The sequence below is a fragment of the Pelmatolapia mariae genome, linkage group LG16_19 (genome assembly GCF_036321145.2).
Source record: "Pelmatolapia mariae isolate MD_Pm_ZW linkage group LG16_19, Pm_UMD_F_2, whole genome shotgun sequence".
In the NCBI taxonomy this organism is placed as follows: domain Eukaryota; kingdom Metazoa; phylum Chordata; class Actinopteri; order Cichliformes; family Cichlidae; genus Pelmatolapia; species Pelmatolapia mariae.
In genome coordinates this window covers 55659026-55673487 of record NC_086241.1, presented here as the reverse complement: position 1 = coordinate 55673487, position 14462 = coordinate 55659026, and the positions used below count along the sequence as shown (strand labels likewise).

Below are 14462 nucleotides of genomic sequence, written 5' to 3'. Positions count from 1 at the left end.
TTTGTTTGTCAGGAACCCCTGTGTTTTCTGCCTTCCATGTTAGACAGTCTCTGGTTTTACTTTTTTGCCAGTATTTTCCACAAGCAACCAACCTTCTGTTTTTTATTTACACTGGCATACACCCAGTATACCTAGTGAATGGTCATGGGATGTGCGTGTACAGACTTTTAATATGAACAGATTATATGTGAAGTGGCCTCATAATAAAGTACCTTTTCAAAATAAATATATATATATATATATTTTATATTATGATGAAAATATATTTCTTTTTCCCGCAAAGAAGAAGAAATTCGAGTAGAAAGCGAGGGAGAGGAAGTTGTATAGAGTAAAGGAGGCCTGAACTGTCTCTCCTGTTGCTGTCTGTCCTCATTGTGACGTTAGCTACGCTGCTAAAATTCCATAAAAGTCTTCGACGAAGCAGGAAATGACTCCAAAGGATTGGCATGCTGCTCTGGTCGCTGCCGTCATTGCTGGAGTCTTTGCTGCCTGCTTCAACCACCTACTGCTCTGTTTCCGTCTTTTCCTTTCTCCATGTTTCGCTCTGACTTCCCCCTCTTTTCTCTGTTCCACTTTTTTCAAATATATTTTGATTATTGTGTCTGAATATTCGAATCCATCCACTTCTCCGGCCACGTAGCAAGGCTTAATAATCAATAGCAAACATAGAGGTACACTGTGCTTATTTTCTCGTGGTTTCTGACTCAGGTTTGTTCATGTACACTGACTGTTAAGTGTTACAAAAAAAGAGCTTGCGTATTTCTGATAGTTAATGTGATTGTTTCAGATAAGATAAGATAAGATAACCTTTATTAGTCCCACACGTGGGAAATTTGTTTTGTCACAGCAGGAAGTGGACAGTGCAAAAGTTATGAAGCAAAAATTAGAATAAAATAAAATAAGAATAAATACAGTACACAACTGTACAGAATAGAATAAAATAAAATACTATATACAGTAGAATAAAATAGAATAAAATATACAATAAGATAAAAATAGAATACAAATGCTATATACAACTGAGTAAAAATACAACGATGCCAGAAAAGATTATTGCACATTAGTGTTATTGCACATTTGTGGATGTGTGTGTTTGATCAGTGATCCAGTGAGTGACCTGCAGTTTTTGGATCCCTCACCACAAACCCACCACAGAAAACCTTTGCTGCATGTCCTCAATGCATTTGTGATGATCACCATATTCTTTTTTTGTTAAGTGTTGAATTAGGAATGATTTGCAAGTGACTGTAATGTTTGCATTGAGCAAATTTGGTTTTCAAGATAATACTTTACTTGTTCAGCTATTTAACTTTGGTGTCTTTAATAAAACTGATCTTGCCGCTGCTGCAGGTTGTGGTGACCAGAAGGCCCTGGTTTAGGATGGTGGTGTCCAGGTTTCATTGGGAAACAGCTGCCGTTTAGCACAGGATGCTGACCTTCCGCTATGGTTTTTCTTTTTTAAATGCACCTTCTCCCGCCTGTGTGCCTTGCATCCTCGCCTTGGGCTGAGGAGAGAGAGATGGGTCTGCGATATCGGTTATAGCTTTCCTGAGAGCAACGAACACATCTCTCACATCTTTTACTTTTATTACAGTACACAAAGGACAACACTGATAGGTGGTTATAACCACCTGTGTTCTGTTTTCTATCATCGTGACCCAACACACGGTTTAAACAAATTGCTATACTTAATGAGACTCATTGATTGTGGCTGTGGAGCCTTTCGAAACGTCTGCCCTCATGAAGTGAGAAATAGCCTGGCAGGCTGTGTGTTCATCTTACTGTCTAATCTCTCTGGCAGGAAGTAGTTAGCCTAAGTGGTGGTCCTGCCCAGGCCAGAGCTTTCCTGTTTCACCAGTAAGATGCTGTGATTGTGTTGCTCTGTACTTAGACTTGCAGATGTGATCAGATGCTGGCCATTGGTCAGTATAATTCTATACATACTCTGTGTTGGCCATATATAGAAGTGTTTGGCAGCCCAATTAGGTCTGCTGGGCTACTTCTTTTTTTCTTTTTTCCTTTTAATATTCTGCTGAGTATACAGCCGAATTTTATGCAACCAGAATCTCGTGAGTGCTAGGTTCAGAGCTTGAACTATTAGTGGATTAATTTAATAATGATTCATTTAATGCTATCAAGATTATGATTTACCCACTGAAAATGGCTGGTAATCTGATCCCCTTTACAAATGTAGATTTGAAAAGTGCACCATTATCCAGTTGGATTTTAATATCATTGTTTTCCATTGCCCTCTCTCTGTAAGCACTTGTATGAAAGGACTGCTGTGTTTGTTATGGATGATTTAATTAATTATGTTTGGCATCTGAAACATGCACCGGAACAAATTATTATTGGCTCCTCTGCAACACTGATGCCAGTTCCGCCCCCCCCCCCCCGACCTTTCTGTAGTACAAACAGCACAAAGGATCCAGTGGAAGGAAATGTTAGCGCTCCACATTGTTGTTGTAACACCACACACCTGTGTGTCAATGGAGTAAACTGATCTGGAGTTTTTGTTCTGCTTCTCAGCCCACATTCATTCATTTTAAAGCTGTCCCCACCTCTTTTTCCCCCTCTGCTCTCCCATTCATAGAGAAAAGCAACAAAACCTTTTGTTTCAGTGATCAAATCATTTGAAATAAGAGTTTCTTAGCTGTCTCCAGTATTTAGGACTTTCACTTTGGTATGTTTGTTCTCCTGAGAATTTCTCAGGATGTGACAATACAGTTTTTTGCCATCCAAATCACAGGGGCATCGGTGGGCCAGCTTATCACAGTCCTGAAGGCACGTCTGGTAGGTTTCATACATGGAATAGAGGACAAATGAGTATTGTGTATCTGTTCCATTGATCTTAGTCCCAGAGTTACTTTGTAATGTCATTATTCCACCGGGTCCCTGAACACTTAATTGCATAAAGCTGTGTTAGGGTGGAGGAGGAGTACCCTCACTGTTTTGCTGTGTTTGGATTATGACACAAATGGATACAAACTATCTGTCTCTAAGGAGTTTTCCTTTAATAGCCCTCTGGTCTTTCCTAATGTATCAAAGCCAGTGCTGTTACACCCTTTTTACTCCTATCAGTTTGGATGCTCCTAAATTTCATGTTAGGCTATCTCATTCAATGCTATAAAAGCCTAGTTCAGCAGCTCTTACACTACCATCTTACATGTAGGCCTCCATATTGTCTTCTTCATTTATAGTTGAAGCTGCTTGATCTTGTCCTGCAGAGTTTTAAGTTGCTGAGATGAGACTGGGATGTAAAGCTGTAAGGCCTTGATTTTACTTAATGTGTCAGCGAGTGCACGAGGGTTTGCTTCAGTCTGAGTGACCTAAATTTCATCATTAGGCAGTGAGCACGAGGGGTAATATTAAATGGGCTACTTACGTAGCACTTTTCTAAGTGAAATTCACCCATTTACACATACACATTCATGCAAGTCCTTTTTTCCTGTATGCCTAAGCACTTTTAACCTAAAGCCTAGGTTTTACTCTATTATAGCGATAGACATGTAGGTACACGACAGACGAGTAGCCATTTGGGTAAGCAGGAATTATACTTTCCACATCCGGGAGTCTGCTAGGGTCCACTTGGGTCCCAGTGGCGTAAATTTTGACATCAACGAGCTGGGGTCTGTGCAGACTGCAATGTGACTGTGACTTGTCCGCAGAAAATTTACATTACAATGCCCCAACTACGCATTCTCACCAGGTGGAGGACCTCAAGCGCACGTCAAAGAAGTATAACAGCAATGACTACTTGATCATTCTTGTTGTTGCGTCTGCAGTGGAGTCTAATCTAGGCGTTATATGTCTTTGATGTACACTTGAAGACCACTGCCTGGGGCGCATGCATAGTTTGTATATTCTAATGTAAATTCTACATGGACGAGTTGGTGTGGTCACAGAAAACAGGCAGGCACACAGACATCCGCAAGGACTCTCCAATGACAAAATTTATGTCTCTGGGACCTGAGTTGATCCTCAAGGTCTTAAAGACACAGATAGTATAATTGCTGCTTAACATTCACGAATTTTTATTTCATTGGAGGCAATTCATGGCTCAATATCGCCCAAAGATTCTTCAACTTGAAGGTTGGAGAAGCCAGGTATTGAACCACCATCCTTCCCATCAGTAGACCTGACCGTGATGCCTGCCAATTTTATGTGACTGTGGGGACTTTTCTATAGAAAGTGCAATGGTTCACACGCGCTGCAGGCAGTGTGCTTCAAAGAAGTACAGTAGGAGTAACTACTTGGGTGTGCTATTCATGTCTATATATAATCAAAGGTTAACTGAAGCAAAAAACCCATCTTGGCTGAAATTGTATCTGAAATCTTATTTGAACTTGTTATTTTAAACTGAAAATATAACAACAGACGCGGCCGGTTTCCTGTTTGCAGGAGAGACCAGCTTGGTCTGGCTGTAGCTGCTGCTGACAATTGCTGGGGCTCATGAATCTGTGGCTGTTTCATTATAAAAGTATTATTATGTGTTCACACCCACGACCCTAAGTGGGGTAAGTTTCCACGGATAGATGGAAAGTCCAAAGTGTTCTGCACCAACACTGGTAAAACATGCTAACAGAGACAAGTTAGCATACTGTTCTTTTTGACAGAGTCACTGCCAATTAAACTTTAAGCCAACTATAAAAAAGAGTTCAGTAAATGTAAACCTTAATAAAGCTAGCAGCCATGAAAATGCAAGGTAGATCTTTTTCCTTCGGTGATTACAGACCAGTTCTTAAAGGCCACTGTTGTGGTCATTTTCCTCCTTTTTAAAGTAAAACTTGTTATTGTCTAGCGATTTTGGTTGAATTAAAAGGGTGTTGACCAAACAACCAACCAACCAGATTACATCTGTACCTTGTGCACAAGCGTTCAAGTATATACCAGCCTAATGTGAAAACCCAGAGGGCCTGTTTATGCTTGAAAAGATGTAGTTCGTAGCATGTGATGTAGGTGGGAAGACAAAAGACTAAAGACCTTTAAAGGTGTGGTGAAACCGTCATGAAGATGACGTCAGTAATGGTATAGTTTCAAGTGTTTTTGTGTAAATAGGAGTCTTCTAGGCTGGGTGTGTGTGTGTTGGGGGGATTAATAAATTCCAAAATACATCAGAATGCACTTAAATGGTTTTTGGGCACTGTGTGTATTGCATATTTCTTTCCTTTGATAAATGGCATGTTTGAGGTATTGGAAGAATTCTGTGTTACGTAACAAGAGGCTGAAGTAATCTCAGCTAATTTAACTTAGCCTGTCAATGGAAAGCACTGCAGTTTTAACGGTATTGCTTAGTGAATAGCAAAGGGATTAACACTGCATGTTTGTCTTATTAACTTTACACTTTTCTTAGTTGTGTATCACATGGAACATGTGCATCGCGTGGCTGTCTTCTGATGTGTAGTGACACTATTTACAACTCCATACATTGTCTTTAACACAAGCTGCTGAATTCATTGTATCGCTTTGATCTTTAAATACAATCCACCGTGACTTTGTCTGATGCCCTGCATACAGATACTGTCATCACCTCTCTTTTTAACCTGTTGTGCACATGTTGGCTATCTGATGTTGATGCTATCCAGCGTGACTGCACGAGCTACAAAGAACCTAAAAGCCATTTGCTGTAACTCTATTTTAGTGCATTGCAGTTGTTGGTTGTATCTTTGCTTGTCAATACCAACCTTCACCCTGCTTTAGATGTGGAATATATTTAGAAGGACTTTTTCTTTGCACAGGAGGAGAAAGTGTGGGTGTGTGTGTGAGATATAAGGCTGACAAACCTGCTGCACTGTGTCTTTGTTGTGTATGAAAACAAATTGTCACCCTGCACCACTTCCCCGTGGTGTCAGCCAGAAGTCACCAAGGAAACGGCATGACCGAGCTAATTTTTATCAGCAGCTTTAAAAAAAAAACCAAAAAAAAAAGATACAATCTTGCACTGCGTGGCTTTGGATATCACTGACAGCTAACAGATTTGTTGTGATAGCCACAATCATTTTGTGCTTTGCTAACACAAGAAATAGTCTAGAGCTGTAACCATGTCTTCTCTTAAATCATCTCCATCAGTGAAGCTAGAAATGAGCCTGGATTTTGCTTTAGGCAACAGCTGACTGTCACTGTGCTGGTTGAAACCCAATAAAGAGAGGCCATGAGTCACTGAGTCCACAGAGACCACATCTAAGAATGACTTGTGTGGTTTTTTTGTTGTTGTTGTTGGCGTCCCATCTACTGTAGAGCTGCAACAATTAGTTAATTGGTTGTTCATCTAGTGATCAATAGAAAAATAATCAGCTATTTTCAGATCATTTAGGTTTTTAAAATTCCGTCCTTTGTGTGCTTTTCCTGCTCTTTTCAGTCTTATTTGTTGGTAAATTGGTTTGTTAATGGAAGAAAATTGGCAGTTTCATCATTTCAGGTTGAGCTTCAAGAAACCGAGAGAGACACTTTGTGACATTTTAAAGACTAGCTGATTAATTCAGAAAATAAATATAACTGTTAGCTGAAAACATGGTCACATGATCGCAGATCTGCTGGTTGTTTTGTCATCATTCTGTACATTTTAGAAATATAGAAGCGATATTCCAATTGAGAATTGATTTCCATTGATCAGATAAGATTTATTTATGAGCTTATGACATTGTTCTGCAACAGATGCAAACATGTTTTAGTTTTTGGAGGCATGAGGACAATCGAAGATGTTTCTGTATATTTAGTGTTTTCACAGATAGACCTTCATTTTGAAATTCCTCTTCCTGATGCTTCCTATCACTTGTCCTCTCACATTGTGTCCCTAGACAGAGCTCCTCCCCGTCCTCTGCTCATCCTCCTCCACTCCTCCTTTCCATGACCTTTCTCTCATTCCCTTTTTCTCATGCTTTTCTCTGTTGTCCCGTCCTCTCCCCCTCACAGATGGGCCCTCTACACACAGTCACTTAATATAAACTGCACCGATGCTGACTAAAAGAAAATGGATGAAGAGGCAGGATGTAGAAGGGAGTGGCAGTTCAAGCCCTTTAGAGTACAATTTTAGCATTGTCTGTCTGTTGTCTTTTTTGCTAAATGCCTCCTAAAACAATGGCATTATTAATCCGTCCTCTTCTTTCTTTTCTTTTCTTTTTTTTAACCCGGTAATTCTGGTTGTGGTATCTGGTGCACAAAGCAGAGGAAGTGGTCTTGGTTGAAAGCTGCGGCAGTAAGGGTGGCGAATAGGGAAAGAAGTCGGTTGGGCACAATTTATGAATTAATTTCGCTTGTTAAATCATGAACACGCACATAACACAGGGAGCTAATGTAGTTAGCGCATGCATAAGAAGACCACCCTCCCCTAGACTAATACCCACACCTCCCCACACATACTCTGTATCATCTTTCACATCCTGCAGAGGTCATAAAACATGGTTTTCCCATTCTCTTTCCCCTCCCCATGTCATTCAAGCTGTACACACACACACAAACACACACATCATTCTGTTAAGGGGCTGTGGGTCCACATTTAATGCAGCCAATTACTTAGGCCCCCCATTCCTCTGGCTGCTGTATTACGTCAGGCTTGGCAGACTGCATTTTTAGCTGGTAGATTCCATTGGCCCTCCCTCTATCTGTGGATTGAGTTACCATGTTACAGCTTTAAGAGTCCAATGGAGGCCTGCCCAAGCTGCCCTTATCCAATCACGACACATCGACCCACTGCGTAATGATACAAGCAACGAGACGGTAAAGTCGTGTCCAGGAAGGTTTTGGCAGAAGACGACAACAGGCAACAAAGTAACAGAAGCAGGGGCCGTAGAGAGCTTCTTGAGGGTAGCTGAGACCAGCCAAAACGTGCACTCATGTCTTGCCACAGATTGTATGGTGGTCATGCATGCCGAGTATAAGGATATTTCTATAGAATGTGGTCTGTGGTGAAGACCTGAGTGCCAAACGTTAATGCTAGTTGTTCTGTAGGGCTCCCAGACACCAGAAATTACAAGGTTGAAAGAGGAAAAACTGTGAGCAGAGTTATGAAAATACATTCAGGATTATTTTCAGATTTTCTCTCTGTGCTCCCTCTCATTATTTCAGCCTTTAATAGCTGTAGAAGACTTAAGGGAGCAGTTTCTCTAAAGGTAGCATATGAAGTTGTTATCTGCACAGCTGAGGCATCAGAACTGCTCGATGACAGCTAGACCCCATGCTGCTAAAGCAACTCTCACAGGGCTTCAGAAAGCCTGGAATGTTTTCACTCAAGTACCAAGTGTTTGCCCACTGGAGTAAACAGTATAAAAGCCAACAGCCTGACAAACAACCCCTCCCCAGGAGAATTCACAGAGCCCTAGGCTTTCACAATGCCATCTGCATTGACATGCTGGTGGCCACTCTTTTCCTTAAACTTGTTCTCCCCATCTCTTGTAATCCTTTCCTCAGCCCAGTTTGCTTTACTTGCATTTCAGCAGTCTTGCTTCCTTGGTCTAAGGAGAGACAATCTGTTGTTTCACTTCCTCACCCACTAATCCCATTTATTCAGCTTTTAGGCAGAGTCCACAGGAGTGTGTCAACAGTGTGTATAGATGCCTGTATGTAAAGGTCATGGAAAACAACAGCAGCACAAGGAAACAAAAGCCCACCGTGGTGGCACCAAACTGTTTGAGTGACAGAGAAGGTCGGCAAAGAGAAACATTCAAGATCATCTTTGCAGTCTTTCACTTTAATGTACTTTTCAATTTATAGAATGAATTATCAGCAAACATCAACATTATAAAGGGAAAATGGATGTGAGGTTTTGCGCTGTTCTGTGTGTAACTGCTGCTTGCTCACAGTGTACTTGAAAGTAATTGCAATCCATTATGGCTCCAGTTTGTGCATTATTACCTGTGTCCTTCCTCATGTAATAACAGCAGAAGATGTAACGAGCTGATGACGTATTCTCTCCTGTGCTACCAGCCTTGAATGCAAACTAGGTCGGTGTCCTTAATGAGGACGAAAGCACATTATTTTTTTCCATTAATGTACACACTCGATAATTAATTGAATTAGAGTTAGTTGAGATTAAATAGCACAATTGGAAGCTTCATAGGGGTATTTTGTGGTAAAAACCTTTCCCTTAGTCTGCATATGTAAACTTTACTAAGCTTTTTTATTTTCTAACTGAAACCTGAATCATGATGTGCCAATATATTGTATTTGCACTATATTCCTGTGATCTGACTAGTGGTTTCTTATCTTTGTACGGATATCAAACGTCTGTCTGACAATAGGTTGTTGACGAGCATACAGACCTTTTTCAAACACCCTCACTCACCCCGCAGTATCAGTATCGAATGATTTGATTAAACGGTGACTGAGCAAACTGACGTCTCTGTCTGGGCAATGACTCAGTAAGAGCATAGAGAGACTCAGAGTGAGACTGAGAATAAGCTGGAGAAACAGTGAAGAGGTATGTGGGTGGAGGAAATGAGACCGATCTGGGAAGCGCCTTCCTGAAATAATGTCGGGATAATGACATCACTACTCGGGGGACATCTGAAAGTAGTCAAAAAAATAAAAACTTCAGGCTTATTCACGTCATCTCAACTATCACAGTCTGCTAACAAGACTGTTAAATTTTACACTTGATCATAAAGGAACATGTGCACAGTGTGGGGTACATAAATAGCCGGTTGGTATTTTAAACACCGTGTAAAGTTATGAGCCTTTGAGCTAACCGCTTAACTTGCGTGGCTAATTTGTGAATGTATCCCAGTCACTGATGAATCGCATTAATACATGAGAACAATGGTTTTAACAGAGCTACCACTATGTCTGTGAATATTCGGTTTTACTCACCACTTTGATTTGCAATTCAAATAGAGCTTCAGCACATTGCTGAGCTGCTCGCATACAGACGAGAACCAGGTGATCTGCAAAACAGATGCTATGAGTTCCCTCAAATCCCTGTGGTTTTCACCTTCCCCTTGAAGTGAGACACATACACCATGAGACTACAGGTCAGTCGCTATTGTTGGTGATCCCCTGCAGAGCAAAAGCCTGGAAGCAATGCAGGGTTTTGGGTGCCTTGCGTCTGCTTTAAAGGGATCACGGTGTGACTCTGGAACAAAGAGGGCGGTATGAACCTGATATTCCCTCAGCGTCACACAAACAGCCACGTCTTTCACACATTCAGTCCTCTCCCCCCTCCTCTCTCTTTGACTTCACCGTCTCTGCGGTGTGCCGGTGCCCCTTTTCAATCAAGTGTGACCTCCAGCTGGGAGGGGATATACTTGGTTGGGTTATCAGTAGAGCTGGGCGATATAAGATTTTTTCATATCACGATATGTTTTTTTCATTTCAGGCGATAACGATATATATCACGATATAAGCCAAATAACTATATGTGTAAGATTGAAATGTGCCGTTGCTCACAAGTAAAATGTCAAATAATCTGCAGGTTGTTTTGATTTAAATATTTATTTCCCATAATAAGTTTAACAGGGTAGATGTACTTAAGGAACATAAAACTTCAGTTTCAGATAAATAAAGGCAAATATTGCAAACTACACAAAAGGCAGCCGCTAAAGCGTTTAAGTTTCAAAATAGAACAAACAAAACAGACTACTAAATTGTCAATTCCACTTAGAAACAATATTTTAATTCTAAAAATAAATCTTAGTTCGTTTTACAGAAGAACAGACAAAATTGACTAACTTTTGTCAATATCAAATAAACTGAGAACTAAAAGGAAATTCTCAATCTCTCCTTGTTGTATAGCTTAGCTTTTCAAACAGTTTTAACAGTGACTTTAGTCTGACAAAAGCCGAATGACGAATTAGCGCTTTCAGTCAGAGATTGAGCATGCACCGGTTTATTGTATTTCCAGACTTGCTTTTGGCACAATTTACAGTGCGCGCTACTCTGTTTTTTGTCAGACTTGAAATAGCCGAAATACCTTCACACTACGGAACTTCTATGGCCCTTCCGTTCGACAAGCTCTCCGGCATTGAAACCATCATCTGTTTTTTCTTCAGTAACCTTCGCTCACGCTCTCGGTTGATTTTTCTCTAGTCGGCAAACTCATTTCCTTCATTACCTGGGCAGCCCGGCTGCAAAAACAAATACACATGTGCGCCTTGGCACTTGTGCTGTACGTAACAAGTCACGTGACGTGACGCTGCGGCTGTGATTGGTTCGGCTCTGCGCTACTTAATTTGGATTGGCTGTTCTTTCTTTTTTTTTAAGAGGACAAGAGAGATGAGGCCTATCGCAATAGTTTAATTTTTCTATCGAGAAAAAGTTATTTCGCAATACATATCGTTATCGTTCTATCGCCCAGCTCTAGTTATCAGTAGAGTGTTATACAGTTTTCTACCATACAGCAATACAGCAATATAAATGCTCAGTTCTTTGCTTAGTTTTCTTTGCAGCTTTTCAGTTTACATATTGATCACTGTAACTTCTCCATCTTTTTCTGCCTTCTCTTAGATGTAAAGAGGGACTGGTCGGACCATGCTCTCTGGTGGGAGAAGAAGAAGACATGGCTGTTAAAAACCCACTGGACATTGGATAAGTACGGAATCCAAGCTGACGCCAGGCTGCTCTTTACGCCGCAGCACAAACTGCTACGGCTCCAGCTCCCCAACATGAAGCACATGAAAGTCAAGGTCAACTTCTCTGACCGGGTCTTCAAGGCCGTGTCGGACATCTGCAAAACTTTCAGTGAGTGAACGATCGACTCCATTTCAGAGGAATAGAATGAACAGTTTTATTTTAAGTGAACATGTGAAAAGTTGTCATGAAGCCAGTGTGAAATGAGGTGTTGTTCGCAAGTAGTTATGTATTTGAAATTGTTTCACTTGCAGAATGGGGCATGCAGTTTACTTATGCACACCCTGTTTAACTGGAAACTTCCTGTGGTGATAGTATTTTTGGAAAAGGTCTAAAATGCTCGACATCAAACATAACTAATCATGCCCTTCCTCCCTCTTTGTTTTTATCCCTGGCAATTTGTTGTGTTTATTAAACACAGTCTAAGCTCACAGAGCCAAAGTGGTGTCTCCTGACTTTCAGCCCAATCTAAAGTCATGTCCTTGGAACCAGGGCTCCAATCAGTCTCACAATAATGTTTCGTAAACAGAGATTATTTATCTGTCTCAGAAACAAAGGTGTGCAACAAGGTACACAGAAATGACTCCTACTGTTGGTCACAGTCTCCTTCATCTAACATCAGTTCTAATTTAAGTGTCCTCTATGGCGTAACTAATGCCTAAGGGTCACACGCACACACTATAGATATCTGCTGATCTGCCAAAGATGACTGAGGTCACATGCTGGACTCCAACAACCCCTGACCTACTAACATCCACTTTTCTTCAGCTCAGATCTCAACCCTTGCCCCTTGCCCCTGCCTCTCAGTCACTATCTACAGTACAGTTTGCAGGTTTGAAAAAAATCCCACGCACGTGTATCCTTAGGCAGGACCGTAGCACACCTGTCGTGTCCTGGTCACTGAACTGTGTTCGGCAAGTAGGATCAGGGGCTCCAGTGACAGGGTCTCCTGTTGGTATCGCTTGACTTAGCTTTTAGTTTGGTTTCTGCAGAGCATTTTATTTAGTGTAAATATACAAAGAAGCTTTTTTTGAAAATACGGGGCAGAGACATCTGTTATATTCACATTTACATAAGCATACATTTTAGAAAAACTTATTTCAGCTGACTTTGCAGGTTGCAAGATTTTATTTTCAAAAATAGAGAGTGGGGGTGTTTTTTTCCTTTTGCTGTAGATGTATGACAGCTTACTAAGCTGACTTACAGTTGCAGTGACCTGGAAGCATTTTTTGTTATTTGGGCAGCTTTCAATTTGACAGTTTCCTCTGCATAGTTTCTCCTGCCTGCCTGTGAGCTGCATAGTGAATACGAGGGGACAGGAAGAGTGGAGGCCTGTCCAGCTGGCCCTTGTTTCAGACAGCAGAAAGGGAGGAGCAGGGATAGTGGAAGACAGAAACCAGATTTGATTCTTCTTTTTTTTTCCAGTGATGATGAGCTTGGCTTTTAGACCAGATTTAGTTCTCGTGTTTAGTTCTTCAGTCATTGGGCTACTTGTGCAAGTCTGCAAAACAGAAACAGAAAACAGTTTTTCAACTACCTCATGCAACAGTCTTTTACTTTGCAGTATTAACAAACATTATTCTTTCCTCCAAACTAATGTTTTGTCTGGTTTTTAGTCTCGTTCGAGCAATTGAATTCTGTCAGTGAACATCCAGCATAAGAAATCAACATAACACTCTCATTGTCATTACATACTTCTCCCATGTCCAAGGCAGCCTGGTCTTGACAGATGCACTCCATCTGGTAAGACTGGAAAAGAGAAGAGGGCTCAGCAAAAGGCTGATGTACTGTAATACACAAAAATCACTGAGTTCCACTCCTGTTTTGACCTCTGATTTCATTTGGCAGCTCTTACATCCTGTCCTGCACTGCTTAGTTGATAGGAAAAAGAGGCATTCGGGATTTTCCACAATTAGTTTAAAGATAACAATTTTGAACTCTGTAAACAATTCAGAGTTCTCCAAAATTATATTTTTTCCACTTTTTGTAATGTCTTCTGTTTTGTGAAGAAATGCAACTACAATGCGACAGGGAAAACTGCTGTCACAATTTTCTGGCCCAATTCACACCAAAAGATACTCAGCTTAAAGTTTTAGAGAACAGAGGAAATTGTCAAATCTTCATTTGCTTGATGATGCAACCAATAACTTCGGTATATTGTGTAATTAAAGTTCAGACAAGTCATGAAATCCAACTCACTCCCCAATCCTGATGGATCAGCTAATGTCATCCCACAGTAGGGTGTACTGTTGTTAGCTGCCTTTCCTGCAAGCTGCTTTGCACCCCACCAAAATTCCAGCTCCTCCTTTTGCTCACTGTGCCATCTTCACAACCTGGTTTCTCATATTGACTAAATATATATTCAGCACACCCACCCACCCACACACACACACACACACACACACACACACACACACACACACACACACACACACTCTAACACCATTTGTTCTGTGAGCCAGCAGACAGAATGTACTCTTCATAACTGACTAACACATGACTGGGGACATTGGAGCCTGAGGTGGTGCAAATCTGCTGCCTCCCTTAGAAAAGCGTCATTTCAGACTAACAAGAGTCAAGCTGCTGCACTCAGAGCAACTGTGTAAGCTCTTTTAAACTACTGTGTGCTTGAAAACCAACACAGAGGAGTTTTCTATGGAATGGCTAATAGGCAGCACCAGTAATGAAATGTTACAGTGAGCCATTAAATAATGTCTGGCAAAACAGATTCATGAGTAATTTGTCAGTAGCACCTCACATGAAGAGTGACTTTGAAGCAGACATCTGGAATTTTTTGGTCCCACCACTTTGTCCTCAAGAAACCTTTCTGATTTTTGTATGGACCTTAGCTCTGTCGTTTTGGTCCAGCAGAGTTATGACCCATCAACCTGTGGCCTGCTTCA

General features: G+C 41.0%; 1 protein-coding gene across 3 annotated transcripts in view; it reads left to right on the top strand.

Annotated features, from left to right (window-relative positions):
* Positions 1–14462, top strand: part of fermt2 (FERM domain containing kindlin 2) — a 41065-nt gene that overhangs the window by 5062 nt on the left and 21541 nt on the right. For all 3 annotated transcript variants that reach the window (XM_063498953.1, XM_063498952.1, XM_063498954.1), the window contains exon 3: positions 11437–11670. In XM_063498953.1, the coding sequence (XP_063355023.1) occupies positions 11437–11670 (234 nt within the window). The remainder of the gene's footprint in view (positions 1–11436; positions 11671–14462) is intronic.